The sequence below is a fragment of the Dermochelys coriacea genome, chromosome 1, assembly GCF_009764565.3.
Source record: "Dermochelys coriacea isolate rDerCor1 chromosome 1, rDerCor1.pri.v4, whole genome shotgun sequence".
NCBI classification, from domain to species: Eukaryota; Metazoa; Chordata; order Testudines; family Dermochelyidae; genus Dermochelys; species Dermochelys coriacea.
The window spans coordinates 249,530,302-249,550,890 of record NC_050068.2 but is presented as its reverse complement, the minus strand read 5'-3'; the positions used below and the strand labels follow the sequence as shown (position 1 = coordinate 249,550,890).

General features: G+C 42.1%; 1 protein-coding gene across 2 annotated transcripts in view; it reads right to left on the bottom strand.

Annotated features, from left to right (window-relative positions):
• Positions 1-20,589, bottom strand: part of KDM7A (lysine demethylase 7A) — a 97,959-nt gene that overhangs the window by 16,706 nt on the left and 60,664 nt on the right. For both annotated transcript variants that reach the window (XM_038415733.2, XM_043518863.1), the window contains exons 11-15: positions 11,049-11,138; positions 9,641-9,850; positions 7,474-7,598; positions 6,622-6,782; positions 3,955-4,052 (exon numbers count right to left, since the gene is read on the bottom strand). In XM_038415733.2, coding sequence (XP_038271661.1) covers positions 3,955-4,052; positions 6,622-6,782; positions 7,474-7,598; positions 9,641-9,850; positions 11,049-11,138 — 684 coding nt within the window. The remainder of the gene's footprint in view (positions 1-3,954; positions 4,053-6,621; positions 6,783-7,473; positions 7,599-9,640; positions 9,851-11,048; positions 11,139-20,589) is intronic.

Sequence of the window (20,589 nt, the reverse complement as noted above, 5' to 3'; positions counted from 1 at the left end):
CCATAAAGGAGCATGCAAGGAGTGGTCAGAGATCTGAGTCACCACTAGAGAGTGGAGGTGTGTGACATGCTGTTGGTGAAGATTACCATGTCCAGAGAAAACTCTGTACCGGAGCCCCAGCACCGATCAAGGGAGACTTTGGTATATCGGATGCCAGGAGTTCTCTTGAGTGCCAGAACTCTTGTGGTGCTGACCGAACCAGTGCCAATGGCTGTTGTTGGTGGGTTGGTCTGGAGGGAATAGGGGATTTTGGCCATGTTGAGTGTTCCGAGGCTGGGTGGCTCACTGTTGACAGTGCCAATAGCGCTGCTCATACTGGCAGCATCTTCTTAGTGGTGGATAGTCTGTCTTTGTCTTTCTCTACTGGTACCGTTGACTCAGTGCCTATGCCCATCAGGTCTTAGACACATCAACAGTGCCTGTCGCTTCTGACTCTCGTGAGCTATGGGTACTGTGTTTGGACTGTCTCAGTACCGATGATACTGAGCATGACAGCGATCTTTTTTGGCTGACTCGAGGCTTACGGTTCTCTTTTTACAAGTCTTACATGAGGGGTCTGTGGCTGTTTTCTTTGACGCATAGTCCTTAAAGGTCCATGGCTATAGGGAAGATTTGTGCCATCTGGGTGACTCCTGGCACGGGTCCAGCAGAGGCTGAAGAGCTGCCGCCATCAGGTTAAGTTTTTGTCTCAGCTCCCTGGCCTTCCGAGACCTGGGCTTGAGTTGCTGGCAGAGAACATGCTTCTGAGAAATGTGTCCTTCCCTGAGACAGTGGATACAGTGAGAATGATTAGCTGCTAGAGGGGTGGCTTCTTTACACAAGAAGCACTTCTTGAAGCAAAGTGAGCCGGGCATACCCCACGCTGGGGGGAAAAGGGCCCTAGACAAAAGGGAACTAAAAGTCTTTTCTTTTGGGGGAGGAAGGGAGGAGAGAAAAACAAAGAAAATCTACAACTAAGAGAAAAAGGGGATCAACTAGCTATTGAAATGCTGAAGGGGGGGGAAGAAAGAGAAAATGATCCTCAAACGGACAGCTAATGGCTTTCTCTCTAGCCAGCGGTGGTTGAGAAGAAACTGAGGGGGTTCGTCTATGCCTGGCAGTTAGCTTGTGACAGAGCATGAGGTGGTAACGGTGCATGTGCAGGCCAAATGGACACTGCTATCAAAGTTTTCTGATCAACAATGCAGGGACACAAGCACACCTACAGTGGAGCACCCACTTCTTGCCCATTTCCACCTTAATTGAATTGGCTCATTAGCACTGACCCCCGACTTGGTAAGGCAACTGCCATCTTTTAATATGCTGTGTATTTATACCTCTCTACTGTATTTTCCACTCCGTGCATCTGATGCAGTGGGTTTAGCCCACGAAAGCTCATGCCCAAATAAATTTGTTAGTCTCTAAGGTGCCACAAGGACTCCTCGTTGTTCAGTCAAACAAGTTTGTTTACATTTGCGGGAGATAATGCTGCCCAGTTCTTGTTTACAATGTCACCTGAAAATGAGAATAGGTGTTCTCATGGCACTGTTGTAGTTGGCGTCAAGATATTTACATGCCAGATGCGCTGAAGACTCATATGTCCCTTCATGCTTCAACCACCATTCCAGGGGACATACATCCATGCTGCTGACGAGTTCTGCTCGATAACAATCCAAAGCAGTGCGGACCGATGCATGTTCATTTTCATTATCTGAATCAGATGCCACCAGCAGAAGGTTGGTTTTCTTTTTTGGTAGTTTGGGTTCTGTTGTTTCTGCATCAGAGAGTTGCTCTTTAAAGACTTCTGAAAGCATGCTCCACACCTCGTTCTTCTCAGATTTTGGAAGGCACTTCAGACTCTTAAACCTTGGGTTGAGTGTTGTAGCTATCTTTAGAAATCTCACATTGGTACCTTCTTTGCGTTTTGTCAAATCTTCAATGAAAGCGTTCTTAAAATGAACATGTGCTGGGTCATCATCCGAGACTGCTATAACATGAAATATATGGCAGAATGCAGATAAAGCAGCAGGGGACATACAATTCTCCCCCCAAGGAATTCAGTCACAAATTTAAATTAATGCATTTTTTTAAATGAGCATAATCAGCATGGAAGCATGTCCTCGGGAATGGTGGCCAAAGCATGAAGGGGCATATGAACATTTAGCATATCTTGTAATGCCGGCTACAAAAGTGCCATGCAAATGCCTGTTCTCACTTTCTGATGACACTGTAAATAAGAAGAGGGCAGCATTATCTCCCGTAAATGTAAACAAACTTGTTTGTCTTTGCGATTGGCTGAACAAGAAGTAGGACTGAGTGGACTGGTAGGCACAGAATATATATGAAAATGAAGAAAACATCCAAAATATTTAATAAATTTCAATTGGTATTCTATTGTTTAACAGTGCGATTAAAACTGCAATTAATCACGATTAATTTTTTTTTGAGTTAATCGCACGAGTTAACTGCGATTAATCGACAGCTCTAATTTAAACATGCCAAACACACTATTATATGTTGTAAATGAAAAGAAAAGAAAAAATACAGGTGGAGCTAAAAGAATCATCATCAACAGTATTGCAAAACTGTTGACTGAACATTGAAAATAATTCAATAGCTACATATATCCAAGGGAAAAACCACATTGCTATGTAATACTACTGATTCTACAGCTGAAAAAACCTAATATAATATTGAGTTGAATTGCTGAAGATGCCATCCATGAATGCAGACAGAAGCACGACAAGAAGGTCTCTACCCTCTACTCAGACAATGAAAGTAAGATAAAGATGACTGCTTCTCAAGGTCATAAGTATTCAGCACACAACTTAACTCCCATTGAAAAAGTAAAAAGAAAAGGAGTACTTGTGGCACCTTAGAGACTAACAAATTTATTAGAGCATAAGCTTTCGTGAGCTACAGCTCACACGAAAACTTATGCTCTAATAAATTTGTTAGTCTCTAAGGTGCCACAAGTACTCCTTTTCTTTTTGCGAATACAGACTAACATGGCTGCTACTCTGAAACCTGTCATTATTGAAAAAGTAGTAACACTTAACAGTCCAAAAGCACATTACTGAAATTCAAAAACTCTTCTGTAATTCTAAATCAGTTTCGTGCTTGGCTGACTGCAAAAGGAGAACTGAGGCTGCAGCTTCCCAGTAACTCCCAGCAGAACTTTCACGATGACAGCCTTGCTATATTTGCATCTACCATTCACATGTCTTTCAACTTGTGCTGAGCACAAGCAAGAGTTATCAAAACAGCATGTGTATTACAGAAGAGTCTTTGCAGAGGAGCACTATGCTTACAAAAGCAGTTGAGGGAATGAGAGTAGGTACTTTCCCAACCTGTTTTAAAAAAAAGTGTATAGTCAAAAAACTCATATCCCCATTCCTGAGCTTTGGCTTTATCATCAAAGAAATTGAAATGGCTAAGCTTAAAAGCCTTTTCAGCAAGCTTAGCACGTTCTGCACTTCCTTCCTCAGGACTGCTCAGAAAATATTTCATATCCTCCCTACAGTCACCTCCATCTCCTTTTTACCAGGATGGGATAACAAGCCACTTACCCCAAACCACAACACTTTCCCTGCAAGATCAATACTTGGAATGGGATGTTTTGGGCAAACATAGCAAGGCTGTTACATACCTTCCTCACTAGAGTTCATGGCATATGCACTTCGGTTTCCCTGTTATCCTAAACAAATCCCTTTGTGGTCCAACTCTCAAAAGATCCCTACTCAAGATATCGTATCTTGCCAGTGACATTCCAGTATTGGAGTGTGAGAGAGAACTAGGTACATGAGCAAATTTGGGATAGTTTTTAGTTTTAGATATTGGCCCAATTTGTACATGAATGGATTTTTAAAAATTTTTTGTACATGTATCCAGAGATTTTAATACATGAATATAAATAAATAAAATACTACTTTGATTTTCATTTGACCAACTCCTGTTTCCTTCTCTAGCATTTACCTGGGTAGTGCAATCAGGCTCAGATTCTTCTGAATCAGAAATATCAGAGTACTCTGAAGATCCATTCCTGAGTTCTGATTTTACACTTTCAAAGAACACTGGAAATAAAGGACAAAATTAGTTCTTAGATCTATCATTTCACATTCATCTTCAAAAACAATAATCACATGTATTTAGTTTTCAACATCTGGTTTCAAAAGCCCCCGCAAATGTCCAAAAATCAATCTATAAAATCGTATGTTATGCTATTTAGTGAAGCTGCTTTCCTTTTAAGAGAGATCTCTCGCTCTCTCTCTAGAAGCCTTTACCCCAAATTACTGATGTGTAGTCTCAACCTTAACTACATCTTAACAGTTTGTGTCTTGGAATTTCCTTGTTGTTTCTAATTAAAAGTTTCATACATGAAAACTAAACAAGAATCTCAAAGAGACTATTGCCATGTGATTTTTTAATGATTTGCAGATATGAACACACAGTTTAGGTTAGTCAAGACCAAAGAGGATTTCAGTCCTTACCAAGCTAGGTGAATGGGCAACAAAAATGGCAAATGAATTTTAATGTTGATAATAGTGAAGTAATGCACATGGGGGGGGGAACCATACACCTTATAAGGTTCTAACTATCAACTCAAGAAAGGGACCTGGGTATCACTATAGACAGCTCAATTAAGACTTCTGCTTATTGTGCAACTACAGTGAAAAACGGTAAACTAAGTGTTAGGATAAGGAATGTGAGGGCGAATAATATGGAAATTATAAAACCATTATATAAAATCTATGGTACAGCCTCATCCAGAATACTGAATGTAGTACTAATCAGCCCATTTCTAAATGGATATTGAAGAATTAAAAGGGATTCAGAGAAGGATGGCAAGAACATTTGGGGAGCGGAAAAATTCATAAGAAAAGACTCAGACTGTTCATCTTAGAAAGGAAACCAAAAGGAGCAATGATAAATATACATAAAATAATGAATGGTCTAGAGAAGGTAGATCAGGAGCTTCTGTTCTCCCTGTCTCGTAACAGGAGAGCGAGGGGACATCTGACAAAATTAAGTAGCAGCAAATCTGATAAAAGGAAATACTTTATCATACAACATGTACTTGGACTATGGAACATACTGCCACAGGAAACCACAGAGCCCAAGAAGCAATCAGACATTTGGGTAACAAAAATATCCAGAATCATCATATTTCATGCTAGCACAAATTTTAGAACAGATATTAAACCTTATGCTTTAGGGCTTAAGCCAATCTTTAAATTATGAGACCTAATGTGGGGGACATATCCTACATCTGCCTACTGTGGAATCCTTACATCTTCCTTGGAAGCTTTTGGTGCTAGCCACTGTTGGAGACAGGATACTTGACTACATAGATTTCAGGTCTGATCCAGTATGGCAGTTCCTATAAGCAGCCAGAGCACACCAGCCAGTTTTACTACTACTTTGTTTTGCCAGAGCAGTGCAAAGCAGCTAGAAGGTACATCCCAAGTTCCTTCTCCCTCCTGTCTTTCAAATTCCCCATGCCTGTTGCAACTTTCTATATTCCCCTGCACACATCCCAACTTACCCCCTCCCCACCTGTCTTCCACAGACCTGCTGCAGTTTCCCCCTCCCTGTTGCACCATCTACAACTTTCAGGCGCATGCATACATCCACATATACCCTTCTTTACCCCTCCCTCCAGCTCAATCCATTGAGTAAATCTGGTGCAATGGATAGCTTTTCAAAACAAATTTAAGATTTTATTTTTTTTTAAACTTTTTATAACTGAAAAGTTATCTAACAGCAGAAACTGGTGCATAAAATCTTCCTCAGAGAAACTCGCAAAGAACTGCCTTCTTTCAAAATTGCCATCATCACCCGCTATGAAAATGAAACCAATCTGCCCCCATGGAAGATGATGGCTCCTTATGTTGTCAAGAGGCAGAAGGGAACATTCTGAGGAACAAGTGAATGGAGATAGTGGCCAATCTTTGCTAAGGACAAACTGTGGCCTTTGCCCCATTGAGAACAATGGAAGAAGATGACAGCTCTTTTAAAGAGGGCAGTTTCTTCATGGAATTCTCTGCATGAGACTGTTCTTTAGCTTCCGCATACAACTCCAGTTATGAAGAATAATGGCAAAAAATTACTATAAGCCTTAAATTCTTCAACTGCAGCCTATGCACAAAATCTCAGTGAGTTTTAACTATAAGGGAAGATTGAAAAGTCTATTATTCAATTAAGATCACTGGAGACAAAGTCTGACACTGGGTGCTAAATTTCTTAAAGGACCCATTTTCAAATTAATTTTTACTCAAATTATTTACCAGACTTACTTGAAAAGTCTCAGAAAATTTATTCTTTACTCAAAGTAAGTGCTGTAATTTTAGGAAGGATAACCCTGTATTTTTCCATGAGTAACAAAGAGGTTGAATTCCTGCTTTAAGTGAAAAGCTCAACTCAACCTTAAATGATGGAGGGACCAGTTTTTGGTTCACAATTATCTACATACCTACATATCACACACTTAGCCAAATGTACCTAAAGCAAGAACCATTTGGTGAAAAGCCATATTCCAGTTGGTTGATAAAAAGTTCCACAGACAAGGTTCACAGAACAAGTGGACTTTGTTCTGGTCATAAAAGATGCAGAAGTGTTCGGCTCCAGCAAAAACAAGCTTACTGTTCAGTGGTTTCTGGGCATCTGCAGTCCCTTGTCCTTCCAACCCTGAGCTCTGGTCTTCCATTTTAATAGTCTTTGTCTTTTTTGACCTTGTCCTGTCATCCTCATCCTCACTGTCTGCCGTGTAAAGACTTTGATCTGTAAATGGTCGTCGCTCATCTCTATCTCACAAAAAATTGAAATGTTACAAACACTACTTACTGAATTTTATATTATTTACAGTCTTACATAAAATAGTTGATCATATTCTTTATTATTTGCAATATTCTCTTAGAGGCAAGATTCTCATTCTCACACTGTCTGCCCTTTTCTTCTCCTTTTACCAAACATTTTCCCACTGCATTCACTATGCAGCAACAGCCACATGGTTCTACATTTTACTTCCTTTTTTGTGTATCAAAATTGTGTCGGCACGTTTTGAGAAGATTTATTAGTAAATTCATGTTCCTCCTGGAACCTGGACTCTGAACATATTAAATTTGACCTATGGTATTTCTGATGAGAAATTTTCATTTGGAGAGTATTTACTTTACCCTTCTAACAAATCTGTGTATTTAAAAATATTTACAATTTGAAGTTTAATCAAACAACAATTTAATACTACCTAAATGCACATGCAAGACACCTCCTTTTTCTTTCCCTCTAACCATCCTAGTACCTCTTTGCTTCCCTAGCAGTACAGCAAGCACAGAGGTGCTAGTGGATCCTTCTTCACTCTGCTTCCAACATGAAGCCTTATGGTAAGTGTGAGGGAAGACAAGCTACCAGAAGTAGAAGGGAAGAACTGTCAAAAAATGAGAGTGCACCAATCCAAAATGACTGAACAAGTGACCCATAAGCAACTTTTTATACCTAATGATTCTTCCATTTGAAAGCAGAAGGCGTAGATCATTGTCCTTTGTTCTCCATTCAGGTACTGTAGAAGACGGCTGAAAGGGCTTATTAAATCTTCCATTCAGTTTAGAGTTTGCTATGTCCTAAAGAACCAAAAGCAGGACCGTTTATTATTTCCTCAAAATGACAAGAGTTTACACAAATTTATTTTTTCTGCAATCCACAACAGCATTTCTCCCCAAAAGATCATAGTGAATATTTCTAATAGCCAGCAGAGGAAAGCTGAAGCTGGCTATCAATGGCTGAAGTGGCTTGGATATCAGCAATACAGAATTGCTGGATTTCATTCCCTCCCCTGTGGATTTTTTCCACTTATTATGACCACCCTCCATTGCTATATTCCAAACATTCTTCCAGACAAATATGTTGAAAACTGCTCCCTCTAGAAGTTATCCTTGTTCTCGAATCATAGGAAAAGCCAAAAGGGTGATGCAAACCAAAGGCTAAGCGAGCAATTCGTATGGAAACTACTACCTAGCCCATCAAGACAATCAGCTCCAGACACTTCAAGGGCAGGACAAGAAGCTTTAAACCCAACAAACTAAACAGTTAAACCAAATGATTACATACTATGCTATTTTACTGTAAGAGTATATCAAGTAAGATCTTTTATGAAAGCTTGAATGCACTGAACTGAATAGTCATTATGAGCTAAGTATACAGGTTATGGTTATGAAGGCGTGCATGCGTGCATGTATTTTTTTTATTTTATATATATAAAAATTGAAACTAACTGTGGTGCAACTTCAGCAACACCTCCTCTCAGGCAGACGGGGGTTACCTCCCCAAACACTTTTAAAATGGAAGAGGTTTGAACTAAAGAGCATCCAGAACTTAGAGGAAAGTCTTTTTGTGGGAGACTGTTCATGAACGCTGGATCCCTCCTGTAGCTAGGATCTATGCTTGGAAATTTTTAAGAGAATAGGGTAACTATTATTAGAAAAAAGATTTTATCTAATATGAAAGTGTAAAGTCTGAGCTTGCATCTCTGTTTATTTTCTATGTAACTTGTATATGTTTGCTTTCCTTACTATTTCATCTTTTAATCTGTGTTTTTTCTATTAAATAAACTTTTTGTTTATTTTTACCCCAAGCAGCTCTCTAGTGTGCAAATGGTGTGGAGTATGTATGCCAAAATCACTAATAACTGGGGGGCAGGCTTCATGTCTTAGGTGTGACAAACCAGTGGGGAATGATCTGACTATCTGGTAACTAAGAACTTGGGGAGGCTGTATTTGGGGAGACCTAGAATTGGAAGGTTGGTGTCACTCAGCAAAGAGTAACTAGGCTGGTGAGAGCCAGGATGAGACCGTATGCTTGAGGCCATACTGGTGTCAGGGAACTGAACCAACACAAAGACCCCCAAAGTTACAGGGCAAGCAATAACAGAACCCCTTACTGGTCTGGATAGACCCCAAAACATGATACCCACTAGCTGATCTCTGCCAGTGGAAAAATCCCACAATGCCCAGTAACCTGCCCATAAATTGCCCTTTCTTCCTAACTCCAAGAATGGCTTATCCTCTGAAACAGGAGTGTTTACATCCCTTTTAGAAAATACACAATTACATTAGATGAAAAACTATGTCCACAATTTCCATATAAATGGAGAAATATTTTTGAATCCTTCTAGGCTCTCTTTTTCAATTACATCTTGTGGCAACGAGTTTCACAGTTTAATTATTTTGTATATAAAAATTAAATTTAACTCGTTGCCTTTCAGTTTAATGGAATGTCTCTTGATCTTGTATTATGAGAAAACAGCAAATAAGAGCACCCAATTCATTTTTCTCCTTGACATTCGCTGTTTTGCATACTTCTAACATACTCTCTCAACCTCTCCTGTCTGAACTAAATATTCCCAATATTTTCACTGTTTTAGAAGGCCTTTCATGCCATAATTATTTTTTATCCTCTATCTCCTGTGTTTTGCTATATTCTTTTTGAGATAGGATGACCAGATCTCTGTACAATAATTTAGGTGAGAGTTATGTAATTTATACAGTGGCATTATAATACATTTTTTATCCAATTTCTTATGCGATTTTTCACATCTTAATATAGGGCTTAAACTTTTTATACATTCTAGTTTGTGTCTTTTATGTCCATGCAATGTATTACTTGCCTCCTCCCATGGGGACATCTCCAGCCTTTTGAGTACCTCCCTTGTGTGGAGCTCCAGGATATCCAGATTAGAAGGAACTTTGGTTGTATGGTCTCGCAGTTTCCTCACTTTTCTTCTGGAATGGTGAGGAGAGGTTGCTTCATGTGAGGATCGTGAAATTGGGCACATACCAAGAATTCCCTGAGTTTTAACTGGTTTGCTGTTCTCCTCCTTTAATTGAAAACAAATATTTCAGAGGGGTCTGTCAGGGAGAAGTCCACACATTTAATTAGGGTTTCCCATTCACATCAACAAATGAAAAATCATAAAAAAAACAAAAATTGGAGGTCTTTTGGGGAGGTTCTGTGTTTTCTGATGGATCTGTACAGCATCTAGCAGGAGACCCCTCTGCTAATTGGGGCCTTTAGGTGCTACCACAATATAATCACTAGCACATACAATTGTTAGGACAGGACGTTTGTAACAGTGGTAAAAATTTCAGAAACCATGATTCTTCTGTTTGCCCCTGATTTTTCCGTGTGTCCATGATCCAACCCAACCATCCCCACAGCGCTCCCCCTTTAAATGGCATTCCTGTGATTTTACACATCATTTCCTCCTAAATCCGGTGACACTTATTAAATTTACTTTCACTGTGATTTTTTTTTTTTTAAAAATTGCCATGACAACTCTGCTGCCTTAACCACTGTTTACACTAAAGAATTACAGGGCATATACCCACTACTCTCACCAGACCACTACTCTCCTCGGTTTCCAGCACTGCTCTCATCACAAGACTATGTTCATTTCAAAGAGACTAGGAACCCTAATCATTGAAGGGCTAAGTAGTAAAGTAGCACAAAATGGCCAATACAAAATACAGAGAAGGAAAAATGAAGGAAAAAGAAAAGATGGTGATATACCAGACAAAAGAGCAGAAAATGTTCAAAAGAAAATGGACAGATTAGGGGAGAAGCAAGGAGACAAAACACTAAAATCTAAAAATATAGGGCTCTCAAATGTACAAACACGATAACAGCATAATCTAAAAAAAAAAATTGTAAATATTTAAAAACTAGAACTCTTAGAAGTTTTCACTTGCTTTTGAAAAGATTTAAGCTTTCTAAATTTTAAAATAAAGATTGTACAATTTAAAAATTGCTGTTTTTGGTTAATCGGAAATACTAGCAGTTAGACAACCTCAAAAAAATTTTCCACCTGGCCTTCTACTTTCAAAAATAAATGGCAAGGACAATAAGAAAGTGACACTGCAGAAAACAATGACCCTAAAGGTGCAACTACCGTAAAGCTATGAGGTTCAAAGTGATCAAGTATCCTTTTTGTAAATATGACAGCTTTTAAAATAATTAAAGGATACAAGAGAAACACAGTAACCTGTGTGCAGTTCAGTAATGTCTTCCAGTCTTACCTCTACAGAGCGAATCACTTTAGAGAGTTCTTTAATGAGATGCCCAGGCCTAATATTGTCTGGAATTTCAAAGGCATGTTCTGTTACAAGCTGTATGTGAAAAGTGGAAAAAGATGAAATAAATTATACTAAGATAAAAATCAAGTCTGCTATAAAGTAGATGAAACTATGAAAAGCCTAGATTCAAAGAAAATCTATTCAAATTAAGCCAGAGTACTTACTGGTAATAGAGTAGATTGCCAGTACGAATGAATATACATGCAGAGGAATCCAGTCAGAACTCTAGAAAGCAGCACTACATGATTGGTCTCAAGGATATTTAAGGGCGTGCAACATCAACTATCCATCAGCTCTTTCCATTTTATCAGAATCCTTAGCAAAGGATCTAAAGTGGGGATAGGAAGCCATACTGACAATCTATTTAACTGACTACTTGTACAGGAAACAATTTCTCTTTCTCCTTTGAGTATGGTCAGTATGGAACCCTACTTGGGGAGATAAATAGTAACAATGTTAAAAGCAGGTGGGGTTTGAAGAGAATTCAGTTACATTAGGGTCACAACACTAATTTGAATTGGGCCTCAGATCTAAAAGCCAAATCAAAAGCAATGCTGAGTAAATGCATGAATTGATCTCCAGGCAGCATCCTTGTATATTTCAATGATGGAGCCTATTTTAAACCTGGTAGAGCATGATCCAAGGCCTTATGGTACTGAAAAGCCTGCAAGGCCATAATAGTATATATGTTCACTTTAATCCATTTAGACAATATCTGAACATAGATGGGTTTTCCCCATAGGTTTATCTTCATTCAGTATAAACAATCTAAATGCCTACATGAAGGCTTAGTTCTAGCTAGTTAACTGAGAATTTGCTTAACATCTAAACTATCTAATCTAACTTCTCCAAAGAGCCACATATAGGAAAAAGCACACCTATACAGAATGACTGGATGAAATCAGAGACCACATTAATTAAGAACTGATGCCTTCTTTCCTTACGAAACACACTGTATGGAAAAATCAGCCATCAGCCTGTCCTGATTTTATATTTCTGGCACCTTTTTGAGAATCTAGTTTTCTTCAGATAGTTGGAAAGAGCAGGCTCTCCTTTAACAGATGATGCAATATAATACATAGCTGTGAGGTTAAAGCTGTATTAATATCATGATCACTGATTTTACGGAAAACATTAAATTGACTGCTGTGCGGTTACTTACCAGTAACTGTTGTTCTTCGAGCAAGCAGTGCACATTGGGGCTACTCACTCCTTCCACCCCATCCCCCCGGATAATTCAAGGGAGGAGTGGCCCCAACTGCCCTTCAGTTCCTTCCCTCATTTCACATTTATTTACTTGAGGCCTTGTCTACACTAGAAAGCATTTGCCGGTACAGCTAATTCAGCAAACCCTAGTAGTGGAGACAGTTTATACCAGCAAAAGAATTCATTTGCTGGTATAGTTTATACCAATCCCCCAAGCAAAATAAGCTATGCCAGCAAAAGGACTTCTTTGCCAGTGTAACTGGATCTACACTAGAGCTTTTGCTGGCATAGCTTTGTCAGGCAAGGATGTGATTTGTTTCACACTCCTAACCAACAAATCTATGTCAGCAAAACTTAAGTGCAGAACCAGACATGAGACTCCAAAGAAGAGGGAAAGGTGGGTGGTAAATATTAATATGCAGAGGCAACATTCAAAGAACAGTTACTGGAAGTAACCTCTTTCTTCGAGTGGCCTCTGTATATTCCCACTTGGAGTTTAGCAAGCAATACAATCCCCCTAGAAAAGTGGGCTGAGGCATTCTAGGTAAACAAGGATTGCAAATCTACCACACAAAAAACAACGCATCAGCTGTAGATGGCAGGTCAAGCTAATGTTGAAAATGACTACAATTTCACCCTCCAATCCTTTTCAACATTTCTATGCAGCCACTAAGTGAACTGGTCAGACCATGGACTCAAGTGCCAGCAATATGCAGATGATACACAGCTCTACCTATCCTTCACTACATATAACCACCTTACCACCATTAAGATGACCCAGTGCATAGATGAGATGAGCTCAGAGATGAACAGCTGGACAAAGCTGAATCCGAGCAAGAAATGGATGATGCAGGTGGGCAGATGAAAACATACTGAAGAGTACATACCCACAGTGAAGTCTCCTTTGACTGAAGGCACACATCCACAACTGGTCAATTCACTCTGTAGTTTAGGATTACTCTTGGATTCCTTGCATACTAGACTCTCACACAGCAGTATCATGAGTAGCTCTTTTTATCATCTCCAGTTGGCTAGCAGACCCTCATCCGCCAGGATGGGAAGAGACCTGGCCTCAGTTATTCACATCTTTGTCAACTCTCAGATGGAATAAGCATGCCAATATATCTGGGCATGAAGCTTTCAGCACTTTGGAAGCTCCAACTAGTACAGAATGCTGCAGCACATCTTTTTAGCAATACACACTACTATGAGAACATCAAACCTGACCTCTGCTCCCTACACTGGCTTCCCATAGAATAGCGAATTAAATTTAAGGTCTTGATCCTCATCTTCAAGGTACTCCATGGTCTGAGCCCAGGATATCTAAGAGACGGCCTAAAGCTCCAGGATGAAGACTGAGGCTGACAACTTTGCTCCTCTGGTGCAATGGGACTCTACACAAAGGTAAATCTCGCCTGTGCAGGAGACAGACCTTTCCCAGAGACCACTCCAAAACAAGTGGAATGAATTCCCCCAGGAACTCAAGACCATCACACTTCTTCCCACCTTCCACTCCAAGTGCAAGGCACATTTCTTTGACCTTTCCCTCTCTAACATACATACCAACATGTATATTTTAAAAAACCTTACCGAAACAAGACAGGCCCCTGCATATACTTCTCCCCCTGGAAAGGATAAGAGAACAAACAACATGTGACATTGGTCATCTTGCTTAATACACTATTGGAACACACTCAGATACAACAGCGCTGAGTGCAATAAGAACCTATATGGAATCACCTTTGTCCGGCTTGTCCTCATCCATCCCTCCACGAACACAAGTCGACGCCACAACATTCTGTTTTGTTGCAAGCATGTTCTTTCCATTTCTGGCCAAAGTGTTTTGTCACAGGATCGGCCCAGCACGTTTTCGGTATGCCCAGCGGTCGCTTGTGGTCTCTGGGGATCCAGTCACTGATGCAGGTTGTTCACCTATTGTCTGTGGACTACCTGACCAGCCCATCTCCTCTTTCTATTATACATCGCCTGCACTACATCAGTCACCTCTGTACTCCTTCTGATCACCTCATTTAATATGTGATCATGGAGCGATATCTTACACATTCACCCTTCCATTGACCTCTGGGTGACAGTGAATTTTTCTTCCTCCGCTTTTCATGAAACTTGCCCACCCCGCCTGTCTCCTCCTACTGCATTCCCCTTCAAATGAGTTCTCTGTTCAGCTGCTGACCCCAGTAAATATATTTGTTGACCTCCTCAATTACTTTCTTGTTTACAGTGATGATTCCTGCTGCACAATGCTCATTCCACATCCACTTAGTCTTCCATGTTTTCATTTCCAACCTGATATCATGAGAAAGTGTTTGCAATTGCTGCAATTTGCTCTCCAGTTCTGCGGTGTCCTTTGCCAATATTACAGTCATCAGCGAAGAGAAGATGTGTTAACTGTTCTCCGTCAATTCTGATTCCTTCTTCCCAGTACAATTTTTTGAACAGTGACTCCAGTCCCGCTGCAAACAGCTTCGGTGACACTGTCATCTTGTCTGACTCCTCTACGTATAATAATAATGCACGGGACATTGAATAATGTTACCTTTGTCAAACAATTGCAATGAATTATTTCCAGCAGGCCAACGTACCTCGGGTCGATTCAGATTTTGTTGAGCACGTTTTGTACAGCTTTAATCTCCACCGCGTCAAATGCTTTTTTGTAGTCGACAAATGCAAGACACAATGGTACTTTGTATTCCTTGTATTTTTCGACAAGCTGCCGAACTGAGTGGATGTGATCAATTGTCGAATACCCTGAGCAGAAACCAGCTTGTTCTCTACTTTCATGCATTTCAAGATCCTTCTTAACCCAGTTGAGTATGACGCATATGAAGACCTTATACACTTGTGAGAGGAATGTGATTGGATGGTAGTTGCTCAATTCTTCTGGATCGCCCGTCTTCAAAATCAATAGTATTGTTTTGGATTTCTTCCATGCATCTGGAACACACTATTGATGTAGATGGTGAACCATTGCGCCAACGCTTTGTAGAGAGTATCTTCCCTTGCTTTGAGATATTCCAGCCAATCATCATCCACTCCTGGGCTCCTTCCCTCTCTTTATGTTACGAACTGTGTATTCAATTTCTTCCCACATAACACAAACTTCTTCTGTAGCCTGCTGCTTTGACTGTGTACATTGGACACTGACATGTGAGGACTAGAGATCATTGTAGAATTTTGTATATATTTTGTTCATCTTGCTCCTTTCTGATGTCCTTTCATCATTTTCATCTTTCAGGGCTGCTGGAATAATAATCTGTTTCAGCTTAACACGTCTTTCTACCTTCTTCAGACTCATTCTTTTTGGCCACCTCTCTCAATTTCTTCTTTCTAAATCCTCAACGTTGTAAATGCGTATGCTCTGGCAGGTCTATATGGAATGGAACAGAGGAATTCCCAATTCCAATCTAAGAAAAAGGGAGTTTGTCAGGAACACTGGGTGTTGTTTGACCCTGAAGTGACCTCTCTAGCAGAACAGGAGACAATGGATATTCTCCTTGGTAACAAAGAGGTCTAGTCTGGTCATACTCTTTACACAATACATAATGGCAGAGCGAGACCTAATGAAGACATTTGTGTTTTTGGTCGAGGAGTCTCTGGTCTTCATTAAAGGGAGGAATAATTTCACACTAGACAAATAGTATTCGATTCCAGAACCGTAATGTGGAGCTTTCACCTCCACCAGAGTCCATAATCCTTAAAAAGGCTAGATAACAAGGTGAAGGTCCCAAGTCCGCCATCTGGAAATATTACTGTAAATGGTAAGGGATGTGGGAAAGGAATTCTCTGATCAGCATATGTTAGATCACTGACAATACAGAAAGTGAAGTGAGACGTAAGTGACTCAGGAGTAAGCAGCATCAATGAATCATGACTCCCATCTTCTGGAGGCTATATGTGTAGCCTGAGTAAAGATATCACTCAGTTACACTGTTAAAGAACCTGTTTGTGGACCAAAGTTTGGAGACACACAAATATTCTGACATCTAAGATGGATGAAGTCAGCATAGCAAGATTCTCTGGTATTTTTTAAAGCACAGTTTTAAAAAGAAGCATCTCATGGACATTTGCGACAAGTTGGACTGATAAAGAGCTAGAATTTGTCCCCTGGAAAAAGGTGATACAATCTCAATGTCACCTTTCAGGTAGCAATCTTTGTTTGCTGTGGCTGAGGAACATTATTCACTAACAATTCTGAAGAATTGGTACTATATATTTGGGGTTCCCAACTGAGATTAAGAAGTTGAATGCCTTCCTATTGGCCATTGTTGCTATCAGAGTACTCAGGTACAGGTACATTTAAAATAATAGGAGAAGACTTCTGAGGCATCTGTGCCCAAAGAAGATTATCCTTTGTTTATGCATAGGAGACAAAGGCCAAGGTCTTCCTGGCATCATAACAGAATAGGTTCTAGGACCAAAGTACCAGTTGTGCAGCACAAGAGGGCCTAATCTGATTGGAACACAGACCTCCAGTGCTAAGGCAATGAGATTCCAGGAGTGGCTGCAAAATGTATTAATTAACTGATTTATTGCAGTTTCCTAGTAGCTCAAAAGATGTCACACCAATGATGATGTTAGGATATAGATATGCAGGCCTGTCTGCAAAGGCCTAGACTTTAAGAATTTGGGCGTATTCTTATCACTTAGCTAGTTATAGAGGTATAAAAGAAAGAATCAAAATCACTGTCTGCCCATGTAAGGGCCATCTCTTACTGTGAGTCTGAGGCCCTGTTCTTAGGCGAAGGCCTTTGGCTAAGCAGCAGAGGCAGCCATAAGCTGGGAAGCGAACGGTCACATCCTTACATTCCAAACTAGTCACATTGAAATAAGGTGCTATTGGGCTGTTCAGAACACAATCCTGTCCTGATAATGCCCATCGCCTCCAGAGAAAGGGAAGTGCCTAGAAAATTTAAAAAAACTTAGTTTGATAGCATCCTGTCTGGCAAGAACTCACTTATCAATAGCTAGGATGTGAAATCCTCACTTCTCTATTGTTTTGTCATTATAGTTCTTACTTTGCTATTGTTTATTTGCATGGTCTCTGTCTGGTTCTGAGATTGTTTCTTTCTGCTGTATAATTAATTTTGCTGGGTGTAAACTAATTAAGGTGGTGGGATATAATTGGTTAAATAATCGTGTTACAATATGTTAGGATTGGTTAGTTAAATTTCAGTAAAATGATTGGTTAAGGTATAGCTAAGGAGAACTCAAGTTTTACTATAGTCTGCAGTCAATCAGGAAGTAAAGGGGGGAAAATGGGAACAGGAAATGGGGGTGGGGAAATTGGAATCATGTTTTGTTAAGGGGGGGAAATGAGAACAGGGACACAGGTAAGGCTCTGGTGTCAGAGCTGGGAAGGGGGATACTAAGGAAGGAAACTGGAATCATGCTTGCTGGAAGTTCACCCCAATAAACATAGAATTGTTTGGACCTTTGGACTTCGGATATTGTTGCTCTCTGTTCATGTGAGAAGGACCAGGGAAGTAAGTGGGTGAAGGAATAAGCCCCCCAACAGATATCATGAAATTTGGTCAACCCGATGGGACCTGTGGACCTCAACCTCAATATTGACAATGCTAGAGCCTTGGCAATGAATTAGGTTGACCTAAAGACCTCAGTGCTGGACTCGTCCAGATAAGACTGGGGAGATGGATGTTGCTTAAGCTGGACACAGAGCCACTTAAGGCTAGTGGATGTCCAAAGTCAATGTTGAACTTGATCACAACCAGACTTAGTCTGAAGAGCCTCCCTTGTTAGAAAGGGAGTGTGAGGCAACGCTCTGGCTCTTACAGGTCATCCATACGATACCTGAGCCCAATAGGTAGCATTTCTTCTTTATTCTTCAAACTGAAGAAACCTGTACTGTTAATTTAACAAAAAAGAAAATAGCCGACAAAAGGCAGAACCAAAAAGCACAAAAAACATCAGTGACACTGCATATGATTCAACCTCACTACATCTTTGGTGGTTAAAAGAGAACTGAAGGGTGGGTGTGGCCATTACCCTTCCCTTTTATACCCATTGAATCCTTTGTGGGGGCAGAGGGAGGGAAGAGGAAAATGGCCCCAACTGACACAGCTCGCTAGAAATATTCCAAAGCTACTATATCCCAGAAGTGGGATGCACAGAGGGCACTCACACACCAAAAAAACCAACCAAACAAAAAAAACCCACTTTCTGTGCAAAATTACAACTCAAACTTCTCCCAGTTTTTAGCTTACTGTGAATGTTCAAAGAAAGCCTGAGAGGAGATGGTTATGCAGTGATTAGTTTCACAGAAGCATGGATGAATGGGCCTGAATCCAAAGAGGTCCCCTCTTGAGCTTTCAGCTAAGCCTGTAGACCAGACCAACAACCATAGCGGGGGGAAGGGGAGAATAGAGAATAAAGTGTTGAACCCCAAATCTCCCCACAAAAGCAGTACTGTTTTCTTTGTGGGGGTGGGAGGGGGTGTCAGGACCTCTTTAGTTTATGGTCCTGTGTTTTTCCTTCTCCCTTTACTGCCAGTGGTGAGCTGGAGCCGGTTCTCACCGGTTCGCGCAAACTGGTTGTTAAATTTTGAACCAGTTTTAGAACCGGTTGTTAACCTGCTTCCCTGAAGGGGGCGCTGAGGCTTTGATGGGCTCCGGCCAGGAAGTGACGCAATTCCTCCTCCGGCCACTGGGGGTGCTGCGGGAGCCATGTGGGCTGCCGCCTGGCCCTGGGCACGAGCCCTGTGATGCTACTCCTCCGACCCCTGGACCTGAGGCTCCGGATGCTGCCTGGTGGGTCCCCAGCTGCTCTGCTGGGCCTGGGCTACGTCTTACTGCTCTCCCTGTGAGTACCCACCACCCTGCCCGCAGCCACCCCCGCACCCCCCACCCTGCCTCCAGCCACCCCGGCACCCCTTGCCCGCAGCCAGCCCCTGCCGCACCCCCTGCCCTGCCCGCAGCCAACCGCTGTCTCCAGCCACCCCCTGCCCTGCCTGCAGTCAGCCCCTGCCGCACCCCTGGCACCCACTGCTTGCACCAGCCCCTGTCTCCAGCCACCCCTGCACTCCCTGCTGGCAACCAGCCCCGGCCGCATGCACCCCCTGCCCTGCCCGCAACCAGCCCGTCTCCAGCCACCCCCGCAACTCCTGCCCGCAGCAGCCCATGCCGCATCCCCTGCCCTGCCCGCAGCCAGCCCCTGCCCCACGCGCCCCCTGCCCTGCCCGCAGCCAGCCCCGCACCCCCTGCCCGCAGCCAGCCCCTGCCGCACGCACCCCCTGCCCTACCCGCAGCCAGCCCGTCTCCAGCCACCCCCGTACCCTCTGCCCTGCCTGCACCAGCCCCTGCCCGCAGCCAGCCCCTGCCGCACCCCCTGCCCTGTATCCAGCCAACCCCCGCAGCACGCACCCCCTGCCCTGCCCGCAGCCTGCCTGTCTCCAGCCAGCCCCACACCCCCTTGCCTCCAGCCAACCCCACACCCTCCTGTCTCCAGCCAGCCCCGCACCCCCTTGCCTCCAGCCAACCCCACACCCTCCTGTCTCCAGCCAACCCCGCACCCCCTGCCCTGCCCGCAGCCAGCCCTGCACCCCCTGCCTCCAGCTAGCCCTGCCCCATGCTCCTGTCTGCAGCTGGTCCCACGTCCACTGGTGCCCTGCAGTTCCCAAGACAGTAACCCTGCACACCTGCTTCAATGAGGGGGGCAGGGAGCGGCTGAGATCCACACATGTGCACACCTCTAGGGTGACCAGACAGCAAGTGTGAAAAATCAGGACGGGGTTGGGGGGCAATAGGAGCCTATACAAGAAAAAGACCCCAAAATCGGGACTATCCCTATAAAATCGGGACATCTGGTCACCCTAGCACACCCTGAGGGAGTGGGGCGGGGACCCACACATGTGAAATGGAGCTCATCTCTAGTTCAGGCCCATCTTTTTAAAAAAGAACTTTAGGCAGGGTTAACATCTGTCTGGGAAAATACGGATGTGTCAGGCTTTTTGGTTTTTAAATCACCGTCTGGGAGGAATTTTTAAAATTTAAAAATATGGGAAAATACAGACATATGGTAACCCTGTTGGTACAAAAAATGCATACTGGAGCACATCCCTTAAATCAGAACTTTTTATAGGGAACCGATTGTTAAGATTTTGGCAGCTCATCACTGTTTACTGCTCTCAATAATTTGGTCTTCAGAGCTTCTTGTTTCAACTAAATGGGGGGGGGGGGTGAGAAATCAAATCATTCAGAAAAGGGAGGGAAAACAAGATCTCAATCTTTCCTCCCCCCATACACAG